This window comes from Phaseolus vulgaris, chromosome 10 (genome assembly GCF_051622355.1).
Source record: "Phaseolus vulgaris cultivar YP4 chromosome 10, ASM5162235v1, whole genome shotgun sequence".
Classification (NCBI taxonomy): Eukaryota; Viridiplantae; Streptophyta; class Magnoliopsida; order Fabales; family Fabaceae; genus Phaseolus; species Phaseolus vulgaris.
This window is the reverse complement of record NC_143507.1, coordinates 43,248,490-43,276,454: the sequence shown is the minus strand read 5'-3', so window position 1 is coordinate 43,276,454 and position 27,965 is coordinate 43,248,490. Positions and strand designations below refer to the sequence as shown.

General features: G+C 29.6%; 3 protein-coding genes across 3 annotated transcripts; all 3 read right to left on the bottom strand.

Annotated features, from left to right (window-relative positions):
• Positions 1-6,625: 6,625 nt before the first annotated feature.
• Positions 6,626-12,227, bottom strand: LOC137819040 (seed linoleate 9S-lipoxygenase). Its single transcript, XM_068622754.2, has 9 exons — positions 11,898-12,227; positions 10,458-10,744; positions 10,137-10,371; positions 9,481-9,801; positions 9,301-9,386; positions 8,836-8,943; positions 8,372-8,679; positions 8,015-8,278; positions 6,626-7,528 (listed from the first exon to the last, which is right to left on the bottom strand). The coding sequence occupies exons 1-9, from the start codon at positions 12,130-12,132 to the stop codon at positions 6,775-6,777; spliced, it is 2,598 nt and encodes an 865-aa protein (XP_068478855.2). The 5' UTR covers positions 12,133-12,227; the 3' UTR covers positions 6,626-6,774.
• A 2,231-nt stretch (positions 12,228-14,458) lies between these two features.
• Positions 14,459-20,145, bottom strand: LOC137818079 (seed linoleate 9S-lipoxygenase-like). Its single transcript, XM_090296241.1, has 9 exons — positions 19,787-20,145; positions 18,058-18,341; positions 17,743-17,977; positions 16,998-17,318; positions 16,816-16,901; positions 16,627-16,734; positions 16,136-16,443; positions 15,772-16,035; positions 14,459-15,452 (listed from the first exon to the last, which is right to left on the bottom strand). Exons 1-9 carry the CDS (start codon positions 20,019-20,021, stop codon positions 14,699-14,701), a joined length of 2,595 nt encoding a protein of 864 aa, XP_090152367.1. The 5' UTR covers positions 20,022-20,145; the 3' UTR covers positions 14,459-14,698.
• Positions 20,146-23,876: 3,731 nt separating this feature from the next.
• Positions 23,877-27,402, bottom strand: LOC150024836 (seed linoleate 9S-lipoxygenase-like). Its single transcript, XM_090296243.1, has 9 exons — positions 27,155-27,402; positions 26,778-27,079; positions 26,445-26,694; positions 26,075-26,344; positions 25,900-25,985; positions 25,708-25,818; positions 25,263-25,567; positions 24,911-25,174; positions 23,877-24,786 (listed from the first exon to the last, which is right to left on the bottom strand). Exons 1-9 carry the CDS (start codon positions 27,333-27,335, stop codon positions 24,036-24,038), a joined length of 2,520 nt encoding a protein of 839 aa, XP_090152369.1. The 5' UTR covers positions 27,336-27,402; the 3' UTR covers positions 23,877-24,035.
• Between the last annotated feature and the right edge of the window lie 563 nt (positions 27,403-27,965).

The window sequence follows — 27,965 nt, the reverse complement described above, 5'->3', positions numbered from 1 at the left end:
ATTTTCATTATAGTATTTAATATTTTCAAACGTTTTATTTTTTTATCTCTTTACCAAAATCTGTTATAAAAAATGTTAAGATGACATTGATATGATCACTTACCATATCATAAAGTATGATATGTCATGTTTTATCAGCAAGACTGTCAATAATAATATCATAGCATGATAACAAAAGAACTAAAAATATAAAATATAAAAGCTAAATTAGAAAAATTAGAAGGACATAAAATAAAAATTAGTGGTGGACTAAAAAAAAACTGACAGTTTTGTAGAAAGAAACAAATAATAAGAAGGAAGTATAATATATGAATTTAATTTTACACTAGTATAAAATAAAAATATTAATTAACGATCAATATTTTTTAACCTATGTCTTCCTCCATTTTTTTCCTGTTCAGTACTGCAAGGTTACTCATATTTTGAAGAAAAAAAAAACAGTTCTCTCACCACTTTTTAAAAAAAAATAATTTTTTTATTAATAAAACCTCATAACTCAGTAGGAAACTACAAATAAATCACACAAAAAATATTTAACAAAATAATTAAAAAAAACTAAAAAATAACGGTTCTCTCACCTATAAATAATTTGTTTCCATTTAACCAGACACATACTCAACAGCAAAAAAGAGTTCAAACACTTTAAACTATAGATTGAAAAAAATAAAAAACCTTATTTTTCACACTTTAAGTTCAATAATAAGCTCACAAGTTAAGATAGTTTAGGCCAGATTCTCAAAATCTAATGATCATTATAAGTTAAAATAGTAACTTAATTTGTTTTCAATTGATAACTTAATCTATAAGTTTATGTTACTTCTAGTTTTTTTGTTTTATGTGATAACAATGGAAATTCATATATCACTTTATGTTTAGACAGAGTTCACTATAAAAAAAAATCATAAAATAAAAAATTAAATTTAGATAAAAAAATAATTAACTGTTGACTAAATTAAATATCATTTTAAAGATTACAAAAATTTTAATTTCTAAATTAATTTCTATTATTGTGAAATGATTTTGAAATTAATATCTAATTAAAAATAATATTATAAATAATAGATATATGATATTTTAATTTATAATATATATATATATATATATATCATTCTATTGCTGTTGTCAATAATAAGTCTATTATATACAATTGTGTGAGAAAATTGTCTTAACACAAGAAATAAAAAATTATATTCGTCAAATATTTTGAGTATTGAAATTTGTTATTATTTGAGATACCAAGGTTTTAATTGTGCATTCCCCTATATGATATTATTATTATTTTCTAGATTTATGTCCACCTCATTAATTAAAGAGGGTCACAAAATTACACTTTCATAAATAAATAAGAGAATATAAAAACAATGTAAGAAAATAAAATAAAATCCTTTTGTAATTTTTTTGGTACAAAGAGATAAAGGTTAGTGAGGGACCAGCAATGACTTAAAAACGACATTTATAAGCTTTGTCTTTGCTTATCAGGACCACCAATGATCTTTCTTGTTTGTGTATAATTATTAAAATATTTTATTTAATCTATACTAAAATATTTGTTATTTAAAGTTTCTAGACATTTTTACTATTTAAAAAGTCTAAAATTAAATTAAAAAATAAAAATCAATTTCATACTATAGTATAAAGAAAAAAAAAATTATTATTTTAATGATACAAAGAACATTAGAAACTCCATTATCATTGATAACTTTAACAATTTGTATGAAATTCTAAATTGAAACTCCATTGTCAGTCTGTTACCATCTCCTATAATTAAAACCAAATAATTTTATTGAAATTATTATTACATATTGACTAAAATGAAAGTAATTATTATACTAAAAATACAAAATCATACTATACTAGCATTTTTATCAGACATGCCAAAGTAATTGTTGGTTGTTAAAAGTAACTTTACTTTGAGGGAGAACAAAAATCTTTGAACAAGCCAATCATAACATGGTTTTATGAGAAAAATCGTTAACGTGATGGAAAAAAAAGTGATAGTTACTAAGCATGTAGGGTAAAAACAGTGTATACAAGAATTGAATATTACTTTATTCTATCTTTCAACCTCACGTTATTACATGCACACCTATTCTTCTTTTTTTGTTTCACCTTCATTTTCTGGTTCTTTTATTAATAATATAATTTTATACATTAATTATTGAAATAAATAAAAATTTAAAACTCTATTAAAATAATAAGTCGTATTAATAACTTTGTTATAAAAAAAAATTAAAATAACACAATTTGAATATATTTGAACTAAAATCGTGTTACTATTACTACATATTAATAATTAATGTATAAAAAAGAAAATTTTGTTACAAGAAAGTCATGTTTTAGATGCCATATAATTTCTAATTTAAAAATTTAAAATAATTTTATTAGTAAAAAATATTTCAGTAGAATTAAAGTACGATGAAGAGCATACTTTGAAACACAAGAGATTATTAAATAAAAGTAAATTTTAAAGATAAAAATATAATTAATTATTATAGTGATTAAATTAGAGATTAGTTTAGAAATTAAAAAAAATTATTAATTTTTAAATTAGTTTCTATTATTAATAAATAATTTTAAATTGATATGAACTACGAAAGTGTTTGTTACTAAATTTAAAATTTAAATTAGATATTAATTTAAAAATTATTTATCAATAATAAAAACTAATTTAGAAATTAATAATTTTTTTAGTATTTAAAATAATATCTAATTTAATCACTATAACAATTAATTATTATTTTTTTATCTAAAATTGATTTAAATTTAGTGATTTTTTTAGTGATAATAGTACTTTATAAATATTTTTTTTATATCACATGACTAGAAAAATACATTTAAAAATATATAATTTTATAGAGTTGAGAGTTAAATTTAAAATTTATTTTTTAATATTTTTTAATTAAAAATATTTTTATGTGCGATAAAATCTTGAAAGACGAAAACAATCATATATATTAAATGCGATAATTCTGATGGTGGAAAATGATTTGATGTCTAAAAAAATATATTTATAATATTATATAATTTTCTATTTTCTATAATAAATAACAATTATATTTTCAAGGTTTTAAAATCGTAGTTTTCATGTACACTGTATTATTTGGAATACGAGGCACTGTGTTCTGTTTGTTTTTGGAGACATTTGTCATACGTGGCCACGTTGTCTTTGTCGTTTTGTTAGCAAGAAAATTTGCATATCTTATCCATAAGAACTGAATATGTTATAAAAATATGTGTCATACATATTCTTCTAGAAGAGTTCAATACAAAAATAATATTTCCTATCATAATTCTCATTTTAATATAGATCAACTCATGAGGCCTAATAATGAATATTTTATCCAATCTATTTCTTATGATAAATTAAAAAAAATAGTATATTTTTTTCCAGTGTTTATGTATATTATAATTTAATTATATTTTTAGTTGAGGTAAAATATATAAGATATTTTCATTCAATTGGTTATTTATTGTAACAAAAATTATTACTTATAGTTATGATCATAAATATGTTTTTTTTTTCTATTATAATTTTATGATCTAAATTTTAATTCATTCAAATACTTATAATATGAGACAAAAATATATTTAATTATTTTCAAAATATTGTTGAAGAAAACACAGTTTGACACGTGCTCATACATTGATCGAGATTGCTTTGGATTTTTTTTAATAAATATTCTCTTAATTAATTGTTATATTGATTAAATTTAAAATTTAATAATTAATAATTAAAATCTTGATAGCTAATTTAATATTAATTTAAAAATTGTTTAACAATAATATAAATTAATTTAGAAATTAAAAAAAATAGTTTTAAAAATATTTCTAATTTAAATAATTTTCTGTAATTTCTTCCATGATTATCTCTACCTTTTTCTTTTACTTTTATAATATAAATATCTGAAAAAAATAATACACTAAGATCAGAAAGAGACAACAAAAACCATCTCATATAAGCTACCTTTTATTTTCTTTTCCTTTCAGTCACAGTCTCTTTTTTTCTTTCTGTCACAGTCTCTCACAACATGAAAATTACATATCTCTGCATGGAACATGTCAAATTATGCTATTTCTTTAGTAGAAACGAAAGTGTTTCCTTCATTATATTGTCTACATCTTTAGTGGGATGTAAAAGATATAAATAATAAATTTAAATATATTTTTCGTCACAAAATTGAATTTTATTATTACTCTAAACTTTATAACCTTATCGATACTTATAATAAAAAATTAATACAATAACTTTTTATTAATATCTTTTAATATAATAAATAAATTTTTAACATAAATTGTATTATAATATTTTTTATCAGAAAAAATAATAAATAATAGAGGTATTTCATGGATATCTCAACCTTTATACAAGCATGTTAATCTAAAGTTACTATGCAGAGATTCAAAGCAAAACAATAATTCGAAGCTATCGATATCTCAACAAAACAATAATTCGAAGCTATCGATATCTCATCTAATACTTTTTAATAGATTTCATATAAATAAGCGATTCTAAACACCAATTAAAGTAAACAAAATTAACTATGCGAACTTTTGAAGAAATCCACAACTATATCTTCAATTGCACTATAGTGAAGATTTCTATACAATCTATTCTTCTATTTTTAAAAATTTTCTGATTTTTATGTCTTCATAATTCACTTACTACTACCCACACCTAACCTTATTTAATTAACAACCTCATTAACCCGAGTCATCTTAAAATAATTTAAAAAGTACTTTATAATATTTTTGTGAATTAAGAAAAAAAAATTTACAAAGTAAATAAAAAGGATATTTGATCTTTAAAATAATTATTATGATTATCCCTACCACGTCGTCGTGGTTTCTTGGGTTTGGTCGGAACATTAAATATTAGAGAAATGGTTTTGCAATAATTAATTATGCTTTTAATTCATGATTATTTTGTATTAAAGAAAGTGAAGATAGAAGAAGTTGTTGTACCTGTCATTAATTAATATTATCATGTTTCCTTGATCTGCAAAACAAAAATACAAAATATATCACACGCGAGTCACGAGTTGATGAAACAACTTTAATTAGGGTTAGGGTTTGAGAAGTAACTTTCTTTTAATGTTGATGTTAAACACTTTAACCTTCTTTCTCTTTATTGGCTTTAACCTTACTTATTCATGAAAAATAGGGTTAAATGCTAATGTGATTATTTTGATTTGTTGAGAGAAAAGTAATGAAAAGTAACACATGTTCTTAGCTCTTTTGGTTCATACAACTTCACTTTTCTTCTTTAGAAGTTTTCCAGGATTCTCTTTTTCTTCATAAAATAAGTTAATTGAACAGTACTTACTTTTTTTTTTCAATTAAAATATGATTAAGGGGACCACTTTTTGTGTAATTGTTTATATCAGGACAAAATTACATTTATTAATTTGTGTCAGTATTTCAAGTTCATAATTACATTCAAAAATATTATTTACTTTCAAATTTGATAAGTCTCTCTCAAAGTTATAAATTATTTTACACTATTTATTAATATTTTTTATCAATAAATAAAAATCAATTACTAAAAGTACTTAAGAAATACTTCCATCTTTATAAAAAAAAGTTACACAAAATAGTCCTGCAAAATTATCTGGTCGCAAAAAGTTACCCAAAATAGTTCACAATACTCACTAAAAAAAATAATAAAATACAAACCAATTTTAGAGACAAAAAATAATTAGTTACTATAGTGACTAAATTAGATACCATTTTAGAAACTAAAAAAACTTTTGATTTCTAAATTAAATAATTTTTAAATTGGTATCTAATTAGTTACTAATGTTTTTTTCCTATCTAAATTGATATCTAATTAGAAAATATTTAACAATAATAAAATTGGTTTAGAAACCAATTTTTTTTACTCTCTAAAATGGTTTCTAATTTAGTCACTATAACCACTAATTAATTTTGGTCTCTAAAATTGGTTTTTATTTCATGATTTTCTTGTAGTGACTGTCAAACTATATTAGCATTGTTAAATTTGAAAGACAATACAATTGTAAGGTTCTTGTTCTATTATGCCAGACATATGGCAGTTGAGGTTATGTTGCAGGATACCAGGATCATTGGAGGAAGTTTTGGAGGAAAGGAATGCTTTTCGAACTCTGATTTGAGTAAACCAGGTCTAAATCATGCTGAGTAGAACATTTCTATCATGGGAGTAGAGGAGACTAAAAGGAATAAAGTGTTGCACCAAGGTGAAGATCTATTAGGTAGGTTTAAGTACAATAGGATTTTTTTTGGTTGTGGTTCATTATGCACAAATATCTCAAAGACAAGGAATAACTCGCTGAGGTGTAGCAGATTGGCGCAGAAGAAGTATTAGTTGTTTAGACCGTTTTTGATGCTGCTTTAGACATAAATGGCTAGGTAATAAACCGTAGGAATGTTTAGATATGTTTTTACTTATATCTAAGTAGAGATAATACAAAGTAATTATAATCTGTTTTGCAACACTTTCTCTTTGCTTAGATGGTATATCCTTAATTTGTAAGACTTATATATGGTACTTTTGTGAAAGAGTTGGAGTATTCCTGAAATACTTCATTTTAAATAATTTTATTCTTTGTTGATAATTTTTTTTTATGTATGCACATTAAAAAATAAGTGACATTGAAAAAGATTTATTTATTATATATAAACTGAGAGCATCCAAAGATAAAGTGCAGACATAGATGCAGCAATTACACACAGGTAAGCATATACCTATGTTATTGAGTAGTACAATAATACACAGAAGGAAACCACACACTCCTTTTAGATAGAGATGCTGTTGGGAATTCCCTTGAAAGTTAACCCTTCCTCACTTGAACGATGGAGCAATGTGTATGGCAGTTCAACTGGTCCTCTTCTGTTTCTCAGACTCGGATCACTGTTCCTTGCATTGATTTTCCCTTCAATCTCACCAAGTTTGCTTCCAAACCTTTTGAAAGCTTCCAAGGCCTTATTATCAGTGGTCCAGTTTGGAGTATCCCTCTGTCCAAGGTACACTTCATCAGAAGCATGCCTTGACAATATCTCTATCACTGAAAGGTCAATAAGGGTCTCAAACTTGGGTGTGATTGTTTTCAAATAAGCCTTTTGATAACTGCTCACCATCTCATCATATTCTGGAGTTCCTGGTTCAGGAATAAACCTTCTGCTGAGAGTTGGACGGTTCACTATGTAACCTCCATAAGGATATTGTCCAAAATTAACAGCTGCATGAAGAGCAGAAGCTGTCCATACAATAATAGAGCAAGATTTAACGAGAGCTTCAATACTCTGCATTTTAGGCCACCAAGGCTTATCTTTTAAGTCAGCATGACCCTTCTCTACAACTTCCTTCCACCATGCTTGGAGTTCAGTATCTCGTTGAACTGCTACATCGGTTGGGTAATACAATGAGACATACTCTTGGACCCATGACTTAATGGCATCCCAAATTTCTAGTCCATCAACAGCATAAGGGTAGTCCTCTATCAAGAGACGAAGTCCATGGGGAGAAGATGGATCCTCAACTGCCACTCCTCTGAATCAAGTGATAATAAAAAGAAAATGTTAATACAAATTCAATAAGCATCTCTCCTTTTCTTCCATCATCAAAGAGAAAAATTTGTTACTGCTGTAAATTATGCAGAATTTTGCTGCATAACTATATAAAGCACTAGAGGATGTGCCAAAAAGCTTAGCCATATAAATGTTGCTATGGTTTGGATTGTAGTTAGGTGGTTGTTGCTATGTATATGTATTGGATTGTAGTTAGGTGGTGTGGATTTTTTGACACTTGTATAAGGGTGTGTCAGAGAATAGACAAATTTGTTGTTTAGTTTGCAAACTAGAAAACTTAATGTTTCTATTAAAAGAACACATTTCAACCTCAATATCTTCTATAAGATTAACTGACAACATAATAATATATGATCAATTGGTTGATTTTTATGGAACCTATTTTAAACTTTTTATATATAAATAAAAGCAATAATTTAAAAGAATGGTTAGCTTTTACTATAAATACCTCTTGACTAGATCTGCTGGCAGTGCTTGATCAGTAAAAACCCAGTTCTTGTAAACGGCTGAAGACATCTCAATAGAGTACTTTCCGGGCAAAAATGATTGCTCTATAATGCCACCTGCATTAATCAAAGATTGCCTAGCAAGTCCATTGATATTTATGGTATCACGGTAGTGAGGATAGAGAAGTTTGTAAATGGGGTGAAGCACACTGAGATGTCTGTTTGTTGCTATGGCAAATGGCTCCATCACTGCATGAGTATTTAACCTGCAACATCAAAAGAAAAAACATCAATAATAAATTCATATATGCAAACATTATATATATATATGGGCTAAATATTGCAGAAGAATTTCTTACCAATGACTCATGAGCTGATGATAACCAGAGTCATTTACAATTACATGAGCCTTGGCCAATAGCCAAATTGTGCTATCAACACCATCAAGTGCAGGCAACACAACTTTGCTCACAGGACCCAAATTATCTCCACCTGGATGTGGCTTGCTTAATTCAATAGCAAGTGGCTTCAAAGTGCCATCATCTTTCAGGAATAAGATTGTTCTGGTGGCATAAGCTCTTGCAACAGGTAGACTGTTTATCCTCGTCAAATATGGAAAGAATGCATCTTGGTAATCTAATATGAATAATCTCTTTGCAGCAAGTGCCTGTGTTCCAAAGTTTAATTTCAGTGATCAATTTGTTTCGTAACTTCAAATTACAAACCTAATATGACTTCAAGTGCCTCTATACTACACATAATTATTAAAAAGAAGAATATAACAAAAGCTGATGATATTTTAGTGAAAACTGTATATCATTACCTCATCTACTGTGACCCCATCCATGTTAATCTCCAACTGTTCTTTTGTTATGGTACTGGTTTGATCACCATAGAGAGAGGGATCAAGCGAACTTTTTGGTGGGAATTCCTGCCATTATTAAAAGATGCTATTATATGAGGAAAGATGACAAAAATAACAAAGACAAGATTTTTTTTTATCAGCAATAATAAATTAATAAAAGGGATACTTCATAAGACCCTTGTACAATAGTCCAAAAGCAGCAAAATAAAGCAACTAAGAGCCTATGCTTCTATAATTCTATTACACACCCATACTAGCACTGATTTTTTATAGCAAATTATGCAGCAGGTGCATTCACAATTATGCAGCAAAATGCATCCACAAATATTTAGCAGAGTGCATTCACATTATGCAGCAAAATGTGACAAGATGCATTAACATTTACATCATTAAAGTTGACCATTTTAGAGACATAGTATTAACCTGAAGACGACGAACTACATTTGGATTGACACCAGCAATCACTTCTCTTGCAAATTCTTCATCAGTCATCCATTCAGATTTTTTAACTGCACAAATAAAAAAGAAAATCATTATGAAATCAAGCCAAATATTATTTAATTCCACAAGTGTTAATATATTGAAGCTTTTTTTGTTAAGTACCTTGAATTACATGAGGTGGTGGAAATTGAAGAGTATTTTCACCATCAGTGCGGAAGATTTCCTTGAGGGCTGGTAAGGGGCTAATTTGTCTCAATATATCTGTTGGCAGCTTAATTCCACCCTCATACAAACTACGCACATCGTCGAAGCTCTTAAACTCACTTGATGTGACCTTTAAGTCAAAAATTGCAGATTTTAACAGAGGTAGCACGGTCTGAGATAAAGATTTTATTCCATACATAAGGAAATCTGATGACTTCAAGTGACCAAAATTTTCATCTCTTGGAACATAAATCTCTCCTGGTTTCTCACTGTTGGGATCTGTAATCAAGCAACCAATAGAACATTAAAATCCTTACTTTTCAATCATATGTTGTCAAATTCTACAACTTTTTTCACTTATAAAACCTATATGCCTTTTTTTTCTCTATATAATTTGTTGCTTTGTAAAACATTACCAAAGCTAGAACTATATTTAAGCAAAATGTAGGATCATTTTAAGTTCTTTTAGTATAGTGTAGTTAGAAAGAAAACTTGTTAAAATTCTTAGATTAGATGAGTTAAACAACTTCATCATAGTTATACCATTAGAACTATGCTCATATATAAACATAACTGAAGATAAATATCACAAATTAAACAAAAAAAAGTCTAACCTGTCCTGGTTCGTTCTCTACCAGTTCTAACCCTACGAGGGTAAGGGTGGATGATAGATCCTCCAAGGATTGGACGAGGATCTCCACCATCTGGATTGCCCAAATCGTTATAAACATCATAGTCATAGATTCTATCATTGTCCTTGCGTTTACCAGTTCCATCTCCTCTAAGAGTCTCCAATTCTTCTTGTCTGTACTTGAGTAATGGAGCTGGTGTGGCACTTGGAAGATATGTCTGCAATATGTTCATGAAAACAAAAAATGATCAAGACCATTTATAGTTAAAAACAAAACTTGGGCATCAGAAAAACACAAGCTTACATCATTCACAAAGAAAATGCGATCCTTTTCGTATTGTTTGAAGTTATAAACCCATGAGTTACAGACAAAGTGAATGGTTCCATGGTTTGGAATGTCCTCAAGAACAACACTAACGAGGAAAAATTCATCAGTTGTATAGTTTCTGATGTAAAATGCTCCAGGAATTCCAAAATTAGCATCCCATTCAAAGAAAATACTGAATGCGTCTTGTCTTGCTCCCAGTGTTGGTAACGTAGGAAGACGTTTCTCCAAATATGTTATCTTTCCAACTTTTCCTTTTCCACTAGCTGCAAACAAATACAAATAAAACTACAATAATTAAAAAAAATGAGTATTTTATATTGCAATTGAACAATAATATTAAAAAAAAAGGGTGATCTTAGCATGAATCTTTTCACACAAATAGTTTACTGATATATAGCTGTAGCTGCAATAAAAAATGTGCAATCGTTTAAAATAACTTAAAATAATAACCCTATGATATGTTCCACTTTCGTATGTCAGAACATAAAATAGTGAATTGATTCTTACAATGAATTTTGTCCCTCTATTTTTTTCTATCCTTGTAAAGTTAACTTCTAAGAGTTTTTAACTTATCCAAGAAACATGATAAAAAATATAATAATGGTACACGTTTAGAGCAAATATTAATTAAATTTCATTTTCAATGTAAACAAAAGTTAGACAAGTGACTCCTTGCATTATTGAGGTTCAGTCAAACGACTAAGGATAATATAAAATTTTAAGAGTAGCTAGAGCTAGATGAGATGTGTTCATATGTTAAATGTTAAGGATATATTAATTATAACAAAAATGTTAAACATAATCTCTTTTTACATGAAAAAATATTATTAAAAAAAATATAGAAAGTAAACTAAAATCCATATCAAAAGAAGAAAAACAAACCTAAAAAAAAGAGATAAAAACTTATTAGAAAAACCCTAAAAAAGAAACTAAAGGTTAATAAGAGTTTAACAAAGACTTGTGAAAGATGGTTATGTTAATGATTCTTTGTTTGTTTTGTACTCATTATTTTGCTTATGATTGTCGATATCTGGATATAAACTGTCATTGTCCTAAGCAATGTGGCACTATATTGGCGTACGGGAACAAATCTTCCAGTCAAGATCTAAGTAGCGTCAATCACCGCATATGAAATATTATCCGTTTTGGAGATCGGTGCTCCATCACGGTTTTGTCCTTAAAAGACACCTTGGTAGGTTGAGGAAGGAGGAAGTATATAAACTATCATTGGTCTCGACTCTTAAGCGCACTTTTGAAGTGTTTCATCTAAATTAATTAATTCGTTGCTAATAAAAATAAGAGTTTAATTTAATATTTAATATAATTACATTTCCAATTAATTAGAAAGAAGTTGAAGTGTAATTTGTAAAATAAGATATGACAGAAAATAGAGTGGTTGGTAAGATGAGAACAAACCATCAGCCTGAGTAGCACTGATCAAGTGCAGTGAAACATTTCTGCCTAAGAAGGAAGTTGCAGCATCAAGTGCTCCACCAGCTATGTCGGTGACAACGCCAAAGGCATCTTTGACAGTGCCAGTAACACCGCTCTTACCAATGGAAGTTATGGCGTTGAAGTCCAACACATTCTTGGGCATCAACACCACAGTGCCCTTTATCTTCTGGCCCTTGTCAAAGATCCCACCTAACATCTTAATTTCCTGCTATATCAAACACTGTGTAGTGTTGTTACTGTTTCTGCAAAGGAAGAAGAAGAAGAAGAGAAGATTGAAGCTTAGTTGTGTGTTGTGAGGAAGCCAAGAAAAGCTATTTATAGAGAGGAAGTGAGAAGGGAGAAGCATATGTGAAACACGTTATCCACATTTGGTTCTATTATTTTTATCTTCCTTCTCTTTAATTTAATATTCTTTCATGTCATTCAATTAATTTCTCTATTATATTCACTTTATTATTTGAGTTTGGACGTTCCTACTTGTCTTTTTCTTTTTAATTGCACATGCAAATGATCTACAACAATCAAGAAAGTAGAAAAATAATTGTATATTACAAGAAAGAAAATCGTGTAATCATTAATTATACTTTTTTAACTTGCCCACTAGTATAAAACAATATTTTTCTTACAATTATATTGATTCTTTTGGGATTGGAAATCCATGTTATGTAGAAATGCTGAAATTTTTTATACCCTTTGGATGAGAATTTCATATTAGAAAAAAATTAATCTAGAGAAAATTGTATGGTGTTTGTTGTTAATTATTGCACATCTTAGCATATTTATTATTTTAAGTGTGTAATAGCAAGGACATAGTTATTTAAGAACAATCTACTTTACACTTGGGTAATTATATGTTGTGATAGTACTTGAGAAATCCCAACCAACAATTACATAATTGAAAGAATTGGCCTTCTACAAAGTGTTGAAGAAAGTTTTTTTATTTTATTTTTTATTTTAGTACAAAGAACTATTTGAAACTTTGAAGATGAATTATAAATGAGAAGCCGTGGTTATAGTAGATTCCATGGAGAAGGGAGTGATTCCAAAGGTCTTGAAGGAGGTAGGTTACCCATTGCAATTCACAAGTGTAATAGTCAAGACACGATAGAGAGGCAAAATGGTGACAACTTATTTTCTTAATAAAGAGAGGGAGTGATTAAATTTAGATTAAATGAAGCCAATTGAAATAAGAAAGAATGAAAGTTTGACAAACCATTGTTGATTGACTTGCTTTAAGCCATATAAGAACTTAGTTAGTTTACAATCTTGATTTGATTGAGGCAAAATAAGAGCTGGAGGGAGGAACCATATAAGCTTCTTCTATGAGACCATATAAGAAAGCATTATCAACATCCCACTCATGTAAATGCAGTTGTTGTGTGGCAGCAAAAGTCAAGAGTAATCTCACTAATGTTAATTTAGCCACTGGTGAAAAGGCGTCCAAGTAATCTATGACTTCTATTTGCGTGTAACTTTTAGCAACAAGGCAGGCCTTGTAACTTTTAATGGATCCATTCAATTTTTATTTAATTTTATAAACCCATTTGCAATCGATAGAAATCTTGTTCTTAGGTAACTTTGTCAAATACTAAGTTTTATTATATCTTGAAGAGTTTATAATACATTTTTCATAACATCAAATTGATAGTATGTTTATGCACTATGAGACCGTCTAACACGTCTATTCAAAGTTGGATTGTCTAGTTAGTCAGTGTTTTGCACTTCATTTTTCTTCTATTAACATAGAAACACTCATAGATTTGTCTAATGAGTTTAACACTGAGAGACTGTCTAACAATTTTAATACTATAGGATTGTCTAATCAATTATGCCTTTATAAACCATTTGACATGTGTTTGTCCCGTTCTGCACACTAATGAGCTTTGTTAGAATACTTATACATCTTATAATGTTTGTTATCATCAAAATTCATAGACTCTCATATCACAAGACTATCTAATGGGTGATAGACCGTCAAGTGGATACTGGACAGTCTAGCATCTTAACACAATTAATCCATTATCACTGTAATTACCTTTTGTGGAAGAGAGTCTCTCATATCACACATAGTAGAATAACAAGTACATCTTGTATTGGTTTCTAAATATTGTGTTAAAATCTAAGTCTATATTATTTTCAATCTTTTTCACTTTTTCTTCTTCCTCCTCTTCTTCAAACTCATGCTCTCTTTCTTCCTCTTTAAAAATAATACACACTTTTCAATCTTTTCATTTGCCTCAGATGATATAATACTATCGCTATCAATCTTATTCATGTGATTAGTTATTTGATCAATCTCGTGGGATACATGTTTCTACTATCGAGTGGTAGTTGATTTCACTGAGTTGATGAGGTGAAACAAGAATCATTTCTGAATTTTCTACAGAATGCATATAGTAAGGGCTTGATGGAGTAATAACAAGATCCATGTTGTAAGATTGGTTGCAGAGGATTCCGGGAAGAAGTAACAAATGGAAAGAACCAAAGAAGAATAGGAAAGAACCAGAAGGAAAACACCTACAAGAACCAGAATAAGAAACCTTCATTAACTGAGAAGAGTATGAAAGTCACACTCTTTTACACACATGCCACTTCCTATATATAAAAGGAATGGCAGAACACATATAAGTAAAATTGACAAGTTACAACATACTCTAAGTGAACAAGAGCAGCACACTACATACATAAAGACAATAATTTCACAGAGACTTGTATTGTCTCTTATTCAAAAGGATAATGGACAAGGAAATCACACATCCGTTTTAGATAGAGATACTGTTGGGAATTCCTCTGAAAGTCAACCCTTCCTCACTGGAACGAAGGAGTAAGGTGTATGGCAAGTCAACTGGCGAATGTCGGCTTTTCAAACTTGGATCACTGTTCCTTGCAGTGATTCTTCCTTCAATTTCTGTCAGTTTGCTTCCAAACTTTTTTAAAGCTTGTATTGCCTTTGAATCGGTTGTCCAATTTGGATCATCCCTCTCCCCAAGGTAGATCTCATCAGAAGCATGCCTTGACAATATCTCTATCACTGCAATGTCAATAATGGTCTCATACTTAGGTGTGATTGTTTGCAAATAAGCCTTTTGGGGATCCTTCACCATCTCATCATATTCTTTAGTTCCTGGTTCTGGGATAAACCTTCTGCTGAGAGTTGGACGGTTCACAATATAACCTCCATAAGGATATTGTCCAAAATTAACAGCAGCATGAAGAGCAGAAGCTATCCATATGATAATAGAGCAAGATGTAATGAGATCTTCAATAGTTTGCATTTTAGGCCACCAAGGCTTATCTTTTAAGTCACCATGACCCTTTTCTACAACTTCCTTCCACCAAGCTTGTAGTTCAGTATCTTGTTTTAGTGATGTATCTGTAGGGTAATATAAGGAGACATAATCTTTGACCCATGTCTTAATAGCATCCCATATTTCTAGTCCATCAGCAGCATAAGGGTAGTCCTCTATCACAAGACGAAGGCCATGAGGAGCAGAGGGATCCTCAACTGCCAATCCCCTGAGTCAATCAACAAAAAATGTTATTGAAAAATTAAACTAACCTCTCTCCATTTCTACAATCATTAAGGGTATTTTTTTTTTTGTTTTTGTAGTCCAGGAACTGTAAGAATTATTGTTTCTGTTAACAAACACATTTAAAAGCTCAATGTCTGCTAAGAATGAACAGTTCATGCAATCACAAAGTTATCCAATCACCCATGTACAATTTCTATTTTACATTAACAATACATAAAAAATAAGCCCTATCTTGAATGACTTCTTAATAAATAAAATTTCATATATCTTTTTTTCAGTGAAGTACATTTTATGAATATTACCTCTTGAGGAGATCAGCTGGTAATGCTTGGTCTGTGAAAACCCAATTCTTGTAAACAACTGAGGAAATCTCCATAGAGTACTTTCCAGGTAAAAATGCTTGCTCAATAATTCCACCTGCATTGATAAGGGATTTCCTAGCAAGGCCATTGATATTTATGGTGTCACGGTAGTGAGGATAGAGAAGTTTATAAATGGGATGAAGCACACTGAGATGTCTGTTTGTTGCTATGGAAAATGGCTCTATCACAGCATGAGTATATAGCCTGTTAACCCAAAAAGAAAAAAAAACATATCAGTAATAAATTCATACACACATACACTATACAATGCACATGGACTAAATATTGCAAAGAAAAGTCTCACCAATGACTTATGAGCTGATGATAGCCAGAGTCATTCACAATTACATGAGCTTTGGCCAACAACCAAATTGTACTTTCAACACCTTCTGTTGCAGGCAGCAGGACTTTACTCACAGCACCTAAATTGTCTCCACCAGGATGTGGCTTGCTTAATTCGATAACAAGTGGCTTCAAAGATCCATCATGTTTCAGGAATACGATTGTCCTTGTAGCATAAGCTTTTGCTGTTGGTAGGTCGTTTATCATCCTCAAGTAAGGGATGAATGCATCATGGTAATCTAGTATGAACAATCTGTTTGTACCAAGTGCCTGTTCCACAAATTTTAGTTTAAATGACTCTATTTCTTAACTTCAAATTACAAATCCAAGTAGACTTTTTTACATGTTTACCAAGTGTGTTTGTTTTTAACATGTATCAGAAGGATTATTAAAATAAGAGAATATAGAAAAATTCATGATGTCTTTTTAATAGTGAAAAATGCATATCATTACCTCTTCTAATGTGACACCATCCATGTTAATCTCCAACTGTTCTTTTGTGATGGTACTAGTGTGATCACCATAGACTGTGGGATCAAGTGTGCTTTTTGGTGGAAATTCCTGCCATTATCAAAGAATGATATGAGGAAGGAAGACAGATACTCAGATAGAGAACTTCATAACAAAACATTTGGAACTTACTTGCAGACGACGAATTACATTAGGATTTACACCAGCAATCATCTCTCTTGCAAATTCATCATCAGTCATCCATGCAGACTTGCTAACTGTTCAAAGCATCACAAATATATTTGTCAAATTGTTAATTCAACAAATGCTAATATGTTTAAGTTGTTTAGATCAAGATGTATAATCAAAGGTACCTCTGATTACATGAGGTGGTGGAAATTGAAGGGTATTTTCACCATCAGTGCGGAAGATTTCCTTAAGGGCTGGTAAGGGACTAATTTGGCTCAATATATCTGTTGGCAACTTAATTCCACCCTCATAGAGACTACGCACATCGTCGAAGCTCTTAAACTCACTTGATGTGACCTTAAAGTCAAAAATTGCAGACTTTAACAAAGGTATCACACTCTGAGATAAGGATTTGAGTGCATACATAAGAAAATCCGATGACTTCAAATGACCAAAATTTTCATCTCTTGGAACATAAACTTCGCCTGGTGTCTCACTTTTGGGATCTGTTACAAATCAACACAGAGTAAAATAAATATCAAGAAAAGCAAAAAATTAATACCAAGACCAAACATACAAACAAATTTTACAGATAAAACCATATGCTCTGATACCATATTAAGAAGTGTCAATTATTGCGTGAGACAATATATTTATGAATAGTATGATAATAGTTCGATATCGGATGCTCTGATACGATATCGGATGGTCGGATAAGCGCATCAAAACACTCGTAGAATAATCATTAAATAACTCTGATACCATATTAAAATGAACTTTAATCCTAATTCAATCTTATAAACTTATAAAATAGAGACTTATGATGTAAGATGTAAGATCGTTTATATAAATATTCGATCTAGAATCTCCAACATCCTTTTTCTCAGACTTTTTCTCCAATTTTAGTTTGATTCAAAAGAAAAGTCTAACCTTTCTTGGTTCTGTCTCTACCAGTTCTAACCCTGCGAGGGTATGGATAGTTGCTAGAGCCACCAAGGATAGGACGAGAATCACCACCATCTGGGTTGCCCAAATCATTATACACATCATAGTCATAGACTCTTTCAAATTCCCTGCGTTTCCCTGTTCCATCTCCTCTTAAAGTCTCCAATTCTTCTTCTCTGTACTTAACTAGTGCAGCTGGTGTTGCACTTGGAAGATATGTCTGCCATACATTTCACCAATTTTGTCATCAAAAGCATTACAAAGATAAAATTTCGTACACATTGGATGAACATAACTTACATCGTTGACAAAGAAAATACGATCCTTCTTGTAGTTTCTGAAGTTATAAACCCATGAGTTGCAGACAAAGTGAATGGTTCCATGGTTTGGAATGTCTTCAAGGGTTAGACTGACTAGAAAAAACTCATCAGTCTTAAAGTTTCTGATGTAAAATGCTCCTGGAATTCCAAAATTAACATCCCATTCAAAGTAAATACTGAATGCATCTTGTCTTGCTCCCAGTGTTGGTAAGGTTGGAAGATGACTATTCAGATATTCTTCTTTTCCAACTTTTCCTTTTTCACCTAAAAAAAACATGCAAAGTTAAATAGTTCCAAAAACATGGGCACGTGTTCCAGCAATAATGGGGATACTGTTTCAACTGATTTTTACATGTAAAAATAATAACATAAAAGTAGCAGTTGTCATCTTATCTTAATTATTGAAAAAATGAGACTGAAAAATATAAAACTTTTACATACTAAATAGAATACACATTATAAAAAAACTTATTAAATAAAAATTAATTATTATATATTAATTAAATTAGATATTATTTTAAAAATTATTAATATTTAAATTAATTTATATTATTAATAATTAATTTTTAAATTAATATTTAATTAACTACAAAAGTTTTAGATTTTTAAAATATTAATAATTAGTAGTTAAAATTTATGTACTTAATTAAAAATTAATTTAAAAATTATTTATTAATAATATAAATAATTTTTTAGTTTATAAAATAGTACGTAATTTAATTAAAAGAGTAATTAATTATTTTTTGTATTTAAAATTATTTTTATTTAATATTTTTAATACTGAAAGCTTCACTTAAAATATCCAAATTTACTAGATTTAAAATTTGACTCAACAAATATTTTTGTTATTATTATATAAATAAAATAATAATAATAATTTTATATGTAATGTTTAATGTATATTGAATAAGATTAAAATTGATAATGCTTTTATTTTATTATTTTTAAAATTTTACTATGATAATCATATTATTATATTTTTTTTTCATTTGTTTCTATTTTTTAAAATAAAAATTTTCAGATTACGTATGCAACTTGAACAACCAGGTTGTCACTTCAAATAATAAAAATCAATATCTCTTTTTACCTTATTTTTTTCTTTTTTTTTATTACATTCTTTATCACATCTATTATTTATTTTTTTTCCATATTTCATACTCTTTTCAACGGTACACTACACTTTTCTGGATAATATAATATATTATAATTGTATAAATTGTGAAGTTAATTATTTAGTTTTATCTTCGTTGTAAAGTTGACTTCCATTTTTTTATCTTTACAACATTTTTTTACAATGAACACCAAAATTATAATCTAAGTTTACGAAAATTTATTCAATAAATATTTAGCACACATTCCAGAAACTATGATATTATTAAAGGTGAATGCTTGTCTACATATTTTTTTTATCTCAAAAAAACACATTGATCGTATACATATTACATGAACATAAAAAAAAGAGTAAAATAATTATACCTATAATAAACATTATTATAAAAATTAAAAAAATTTAGAATTTAAAATTTAGGATTTAAATTTTTATCTTTTGGTTTGGTTTTGTAGACTTTTTCTTATAGCAATTATATACTCTTGGTAAATGATTCTGATTTTTTGTAAGTACATTTTAGTTTATTAATTTTTGGACGATAAAAAGAAAAAAGTTAGTGTAGTTAGAAAAGAGATTAAAAATGAGTGTTTAACGAACGAACCATGAGTCTGAGTAGCACTGATCAATTGCAGGGAAACGTTTCGTCCTAAGAAGGCGGTGGCAGCATCCACTACTCCGCCAATTACATTGGCGACGCCGCCGACGATACCACCCACTGCTCCGCCAATGCCGCCGTCACGAATGGAGGTGATGGCGTTGAAGTCCAAGACATTCTTGGGCATCAACACCACAGTCCCCTTTATCTTATGTTTCTTGTTCAAGATCCCACCCAGCATTTTTCTTCTTATTGTTTTTCAGAGATGAAGGAGAAGAAGAAGAAGAAGATTATTGAAGCTTGTGTGGTGATAGAAAGCAAAGAAAGGTACTTATAGAGAAGGAGAACCTATGCTTACCTAAACTGCATATGTAACACGTGATATGTACTATTATCCACAACACTCCATCAACAAGTTACTTTTTTGCATTATTTTACCTCGTCGTTTTCTTAGAACTCACATTATCCATTCATATTTCTTCTATTATTTTTCTGGTTTTTTATACTTGTGGTCGTCAAATATTCACTGTGAGATATTTCTAAAAGCAATTTTCGAATTCAAATACAAAATACTCACTTTCTAAACAAATCACAGGATCTTTTTTATTGTAAAGAATCTTCTGAGATGTAAGTAAAATTATTATGGATACAACCACCCATTTCATTCAAAACTCAAAGATAGGATCTTTGGCCTAAAGACCCATTTCACTCGATGCATATACTGATGAGGTTTTTAATCTTTAACCTATTGAATAATGAGTTCAAAGAGATGGTTTGAAATAATGCAAACTAAAGATAGATTGAATCATCAACATGTTCAACAACAATTCTAAAACGGAAATAAAAACTCAAAAATATCAGACCGTTTGATATTGAAGAACAAAACTTTAATTACACAGAACCTCAAAATTTATTGTGAAAGAATTACAATGAAGAAAATTAGGAAAACTAAGATGCTATGTTTTTCCAACATATTTTGTTGTGTAGACTTCCTTAGTTCTTTTGAAGTTTGTATCCTTTTATAAGTTTTTTTGCTCCAAGGATCTCGAAAATATATTATGTAGTTTTTTAGTTTTCAACTTTCTAGAATTCTCAATCTATTTTTCAATTTTATCGCGAACTCTTTTTCTTCGTATTTTTGCATATGATTCATTTCCAATTCTATTTTTTTGATTTTGTAAATTTTATTTTCTTTTTCTTCTACTCAGATTTTGTTTTCGGTTTTGATTTAGAGAAACAAATTGAACTTTTGCTTGATCGAATCCACTCACAACGATATAAACTTTCCTGGAAACCGTCTATCAGGAGCTCATATGAGATTGTCTAGTCTATGTTATTCACATAAGACTTTTACTACACTTTTTGTCTTCGTTACACTTTTTGTTTCTAAGGTGTTTCTTTATTAGTTGAGACACATGTATCATTAGACCGTCTATTTTATATAATCACTTGATCGTCTAGTTAAATTGTCTAGTCATATCATTAAATCAAATTGTCTAGTCATATCATTGAATCAAACCGACTAACTAGACATTTTTGTCTAATCATACCGTTTTGTCAACTGTCTAGTCAAATCAAATATTAAATCTTCTATTACCGTTAAAAAACACAAAATTTACCGAAATAACAATTTAAGTTCTTATAAATTCAATTAGATAAATAATAATTAAAATAATAAATTTATTTATAATTACGGTAACAAAAACTTTGATTAAAATTTGAAAGTGCAAGTAAAACTATACTAATTAATGCAAGATTTTCAACTGATATTGATTTTACTATCTACATAATAAAGTTTACGTAAATTGAATATTCCAAAAACTTGTCGATTACTAAATGAAATATGGAACAATAGGACGCGGAGAAAGGAAATTATTGTGTATAGTGCCAAGAAAAGCACGTGGTTCCCATGTTTTTAATTCATATACAAACAATTTTAAATTTGTACTATATAATCAATATTACAAGAAAAACCATAACCATAATTTAGGACCTTATTTAAAATATCAAAAGGGATTTTTATTAATAAAAGTCGTTTTGATGTACATGACCAAACTTTCAATTCTGCATCATTATTTTTAATAAAAAAAAATCTTTATTTATTCCTTCATTTACCTATGTAATAATAGAAACATCATAAATAAGTAAAAATATAATATTAGAGTTTAATAAAATATTACATTATGTTAAAATAATCTTATTCACGTAAAAATATCTAATCTTTTTTTTAATATAATAGTGAGAATATAATTTTCTCGAGTTAAAAATATTTTATTATAATAAAAATATCATATTTTTTAATCATTAAATATAAAATGAATTAAGATTTGTGATAATAAAAAATTGCCACTTGGTGAAGTTTTAAGAACACAAACAAATATTTTTTTTTACATTTCATATCTATTTATATTAGGCATAGAATGGTCCAATAGTCTTTTTCGTGGCTTCTTTTATATCATTGGACTATATATGCTTGTTTATTCCTCATGTGAAAAAGATGCATTGAATAATTGAATGATTCATTTTTGGATTTTTTTAACAGCTCTACACCTTCTCCTTCCACCTTCATATTTTTTATTTTCACCAATATTGTTAAAAGTATAGTGGAAAGTATGATATTTTTTTCTTCATTTTCAAGTGGTGAATGTTTTATGATGTTTTTATTCATGATGATTGTGTTTTTGTTTATTTTTTTTCTCATTTTTTTTAAAACCACAAAGTTTAGGAGAAAAAAACAAGTGAGATGCAAAAATAAAATACAAAACACAAAAGAAAAAAATTATTTTCATAATGAAAAATGTTGTATACAACAAATTTTCCCTCCAATCTTCTCATCTCAAATGATGAAATTTGAAATTACTCTTTCAAATGTTTTCATTGTTGACCAATGAAATGTAGCGGTGGATAAATAGGAGTGAGAAGATGCAACTGAAATTATTTAAAAAATTATATTTCATTTAGAATTATTTAAATTTTTAAAAAATTTAAAACCAACTTTTAACAATTAATACTAAAAGATATAGATTTATATGGAGGAGGTGGTGGGGGAATTTTCTCTTAATATTTCCATCAATTAGTATTAATCATTCTCTCCAAACTCAATATTAAGAATTTAATTAGGAGAATATGGAAGAATGGACTTTATAACATATGGGGGCGAGCCCATTACATTGAGTCTATCAAAAAAAGTATTCTAAAAAATAAATTAATAACATAATAATATATGGATGTTTCTTTCTGCACCCCGAACAAATTTCTCCCTGCACCATATTTTCTTCACATCCATATTTTTCTCTCACTTTACAAAGTTATATTTGGACTTATTTACAAAAAACTACAGAAGAATAAAACTAAATAAATTCAATTATTGAAGTTAAAGAATCACTAAATTAACTTTACTTTTGCCTTTACATATTATTGATGACATTAAAAAAAAATCACTTAGATGAACATGAGACTGTGGATCATACATGAACATGTTTGCAACACTAAAAAAAAATATTGTGAAATAGAAACTAATTGAAAATATCAAAATACTTAATTATTATATCAAAATAAATTTTTTAAAATAAAGTTTCTAAAATAAATTTTCCAAAATAACTCCCTCTCTCTCTCCTCTTCCTCTTATATTATTTAAATACGGATTACTATAAAGAAGGCAAATATTACTCAATTATTGAGTTTTACTGTGTTAAAAATAGAACACGAAAAAAGAATTAACCTATCAATGACGTGAGAAAATTTTTGGTTCTTTTAAGGATGAGTCATATCATAAAAGAGATAAAAATATTAATTTGAAAACTCAAAACAATAATATTCTAATTATTTTTTTAATTTAAAATTATATATATTATTTATTAAAATTTGCGGTTAATCTGGTAAAAGTAATGTCATGGTAAAGATTAAGGACAGTAAGAGTTTTTAAACTATCTTTAAAATTGAGTACAAAATTATATGTTTTTTTTATAAAAAAAATAAAAAGAAAATAGAAGGAATAAGAATGAGTTAGATAGAATGTAATATTATACATGATAATAACTCTTGAATAATACAACTGAAAGGTCAAATAACAAGGTCCCATTCATAAAACAAAATCTGCTAATAAGCTTATTTATGAGGGTACAAAAGATAGACGAAAACAAATGTGACTTAAACAATAACACACATCGAGGCATGCAGATAACATGCGAGACATGTTATATGCGTACGTTATTGAAAACAAAAAACATAACGAAAAAGGAAAACCACGATGCGTTTAGATAGAAACACTGTTAGGGATTCCTCTGAAAGTCATCCCTGGTTTACTGGTAGGAAGAAGCAAAGTGTAGGGCAATTTTATTGGTCCAGTTCGGTTTTTAAGTTCTTTGTTATGGTTTCTTTCAGAGATCTCACTCTCAATCTCTTTTAGCTGTTCTGTAAATGTTTTGAACAAGTCTTTTGCATCTTCATCAGCAGTCCAGTCCAAAGTGTCCCTTTGTCCAAGATATACCTCGTCTGAATAATGCGTTGATAATAACTCCAACACCGAAAGATCAATAACTGTCTGGTACTTTGGAGTAATTGTTTCCAGAAAAGCTTCTTGAGGATTCTTGCCAATCTCATCATACTCTCGAGTTCCTCGTTCCGGGATCCATCTTCGGCTTTGTGTAGGACGGTTCAGCATATAACCTCCATAAGGATACTGTCCAAAATTAACAGCAGCATGAAGAGCTGAACCAATCCATATAATGGTAGTCAGAGTTTCAACCAGCTCTTCAGAAGTCTGCATTTTTGGCCATTGTGCAGCTTCTAAGTCAGGGTGACCTTTCTCCTTAACTTCCTTCCACCATGTTTGCAATTCAGTATCTTGTTGAACTGCACCATCATCTGAATAATACAGAGAGACGTACTTTTGTACCCACAACTCAATAGCATTCCATATTTCTAGTCCATCAACGGCATAAGGATAGTCCTTTATCAAAAGTCTAAGCCCATGAGGGGCAGAGTTATCCTTAACCGCCATTCCTCTAAATTAGTCAAAAGTAAAAAAAAAAAGTTATTTTGATAACAAGGCTACCTCAATTTTTGCCATCATCATGACATTTTTACCATAATTGGACACATGTTTCTAATTTAATACGTTTAATTTACCTTTTGATGAGATCGTTTGGTAATGCTTGGTCGGTGAAAACCCAATTCTTGTATACAGCTGAAGACATCTCCATAGAATACGGTCCAGGCAAAAAAGTTTGCTCTATAATGCCACCTGCATTAATTAGGGATTTCCTAGCAAGTGTATTGATATTTATGGTGTCACGAAAGTGAGGAAAAAGAAGTTTATAAATGGGGTGAAGTACACTGAGGTTTCTGTGTGTTGCTATGACAAATGGCTCAATCACTGCATGAGTATTTAACCTGTGACAGACACCAGGAATGTTACAACATTAAATTTATAGAGTAAACATGTTTGCATATGTATGTTGCTAGCAGATGGAGTTCTTACCAGTGGCTTACGAGTTCATGATAGTTGGTGTCATTTACAACAACATGAGCTTTGGCCAATTGCCAAATTGTACTTTCAACACCTCTGTCTGCAGGCAACACCGTAAAGCTCCCCAAATAACGATCTCCACATTGATGTGGCTTGCTTAATTCAATAGCAAGTGGTTTCAATGTTCCATCATCTTTCAAGAACAAGAATGTCCTGGTGGCATAAGCCTTTGCAGAAGGAAGCTCGTTTATCTTGGTCAAATACGACATGAATGCGTCACTGTAATCTAATATGAACAATCTCTCATAGGCCATTGCCTGTTCCACAAATTTAATTTCAGTGATCACTTTGTTAATTTCATATACCTCTTAATCACATCCATAATATAAAAGAATATTTCCAAATCAAAGTATTTAAAGATATCAAATTTTTTCATTTAGTACGTTTATATTATCACCTCATCTACTTTGACCTTATTCATGTTGATCTCCAACTGTTCTTTTGTTAGTGTACTGGGTTGAATACAGTTGCAAAGTAGCTTATATGGCGATATGATGATATCTTCCAGCTGCCATTAATAAATATGTCCAATAATCAGAAAGAAAGGGCAAGACAATAGAATAATTCAACATGAGATATTTGCACTTACTTTAAAACGGCGAATTACAACAGGGTTTACACCCGCAATCATCTCTCTTGCAAATTCTTCATCCGTCATCCATGCAAACTTGCTTTCTATATAAAATTATAAGAAAGAAAATAAAACTAACAAATGGTGTAATGTGTGGAAGTAGTTACGTTGGAGTGGGAAGAGACTAAGTTACCTTGGATTAGATAAGGTTGTGGGAACTCAAGGACATTTGGATTGCGAGTGATAGATATAGGCAGATTAAGGCCACCTTCATACAGTCTCTGCACTTCTTCGAAGCCATTAAATTCGTTTGTTGTGGTCTTTAGATATAAAGACAGGAGCAAGGGTTGGACTCTTTCAAAAGTTTTTTTCCCGAATTCAAGGAATTCTTTAGCCTTCTCGTGACTGAAATGTTCATCTCTTGGAATATAACTAACCTTGGCTGGTTCCTCGTATTCCTCACCTGTCAAGACATAAATTAAGCACAGACACAGTTTTTATCATCAAGAATTCAAACTTAACTTTTAGACAATGTAAGTAAAACATGATAAAATTTTACTCACCATTCTTGTAATTGCGGATGAGTTTTCCCCCAGTTCTAGTCCTACGAGGATAGGGATACTTATGGCCTCCAAGAACTGGGTGTTCCTGTGGTCCATCGCTGTCTAGAAAGCCCAGATCATTATACACTTCATATTCATAAATCCTATCCCATTTCTCAAGCTTTCCATTTCCATTTCCCCTTAAACTCTTCAACTCCTCTTCTCTGTACCTTCGTAATGCCACTGGTGTCCCTTCACCAGGAAGATATGGCTGCAATACATAGTTTTTCACAAAGATATAGTTTTCTCATTTACATTAAGAATTAAAATAACAATGCTCGTGGTTTGACTTACAATGTTGGCAAAGAAAATGCGATCCGTTTTGTAACACTTATGGTTGTAAACCCACGAGTTACACACAAAGTGAATATTGTTTTGGTCGTGTTGAGTTGTTGGATATTCAAGAGTGACACTGACAAGTAAGAACTCATCATTCATTCGGTTTGTTACGTAGAATGCTCCTGGAATTCCCATTTCATTATCATCCCATTCAAAATAAATGTCGAATTCCTCCTCTCTGCCCCCCAAGCTTCGTAACACAGAAGCCTTATTCTCCAAATAGCTTTCCTTTCCAACTTTCCCAGCCACATTTTTTGCTGCAAGATGAACAAAATCCAAAAATAATGAGAAAAGTTTTATAGTGATAAGAAAGAGAAAGAGAGAAGACTAACGATTCTGTGAGTTGGTACGACTAATCAACTTGAAAGACACAGATTTAGTGATATCATATTGGAGTGAATTGTCAATTAGCTTGATGCCAGTGCTAATGAGATCCTTGGCACTGGTTAGGGCTTCAACCAGTCTATTCTGAATCAACACCACTCTCCCCTTCACCAACCCTATTGAACTCATTGCTATAGAAACGATAATTTCTTATGAATCTCAGATATTTCAGACTACTGAGTTGTGAGGAAGCTAAGCCTGTAATCTCAGCTATTTATACACCAAACTATGTGATGCTTCTATTAATTATAGTATAATGTTGATCTAATATGATAATAAATATCTTTGTATTAATAAAACCATGTTGTGAAGAGTATATGTGTGTCGTGAAGAGTGTGTTTTTACTGTGTGTGCAGTGTCAAGGTATCAGGCTCTATTATTATATCTGTGAGAGACTACATAAATCATTTATACATACAGTTATACATTATGTTTAACAAACCTATTTTTTTCAATAAAAAATAAAAAATAAAGACAACATTTCAGAAATGTCACAGTCCTCATAATATATCAGCCAAGACTTCCTAAGGGATTAAAACAAAACAGCATTATACATTGCATAGAGAACCATGACATGAATCCTAGCACAAACAAATCACACCCACATAAACCTAATTTTATTTATTTTTTGGCTGTCAATTAATGAAAGTAAATGGTGTGAACAGAAGACTTTTATGAAATTGAATAATGTTTTTTTAACAAGTTGCTTCTATATAGTTTACATAAATTGAATATTCCAAAAACATGTCGAACATGAAA

Excerpts from the sequence above, each read along its gene's own strand:
- LOC137819040 (XM_068622754.2), bottom strand. The coding sequence starts at position 12,132 with ATGTTAGGTGGGATCTTTGACAAGGGCCAGAAGATAAAGGGCACTGTG. Across the intron at positions 10,372-10,457 it reads GCATTTTCTTTGTGAATGAT|ACATATCTTCCAAGTGCCAC; the intron begins GTAAGCTTGTGT and ends AACATATTGCAG. Across the intron at positions 9,387-9,480 it reads ACCACCTCATGTAATTCAAG|TTAAAAAATCTGAATGGATG; the intron begins GTACTTAACAAA and ends TTATTTGTGCAG.
- LOC137818079 (XM_090296241.1), bottom strand. The coding sequence starts at position 20,021 with ATGCTGGGTGGGATCTTGAACAAGAAACATAAGATAAAGGGGACTGTG. Across the intron at positions 16,902-16,997 it reads ACCACCTCATGTAATCAGAG|TTAGCAAGTCTGCATGGATG; the intron begins GTACCTTTGATT and ends TGCTTTGAACAG. Across the intron at positions 16,036-16,135 it reads CATCAGCTCATAAGTCATTG|GCTATATACTCATGCTGTGA; the intron begins GTGAGACTTTTC and ends TTGGGTTAACAG.
- LOC150024836 (XM_090296243.1), bottom strand. The coding sequence starts at position 27,335 with ATGAGTTCAATAGGGTTGGTGAAGGGGAGAGTGGTGTTGATTCAGAAT. Across the intron at positions 27,080-27,154 it reads TCGTACCAACTCACAGAATC|CAAAAAATGTGGCTGGGAAA; the intron begins GTTAGTCTTCTC and ends TTCATCTTGCAG. Across the intron at positions 25,986-26,074 it reads ACAACCTTATCTAATCCAAG|AAAGCAAGTTTGCATGGATG; the intron begins GTAACTTAGTCT and ends AATTTTATATAG.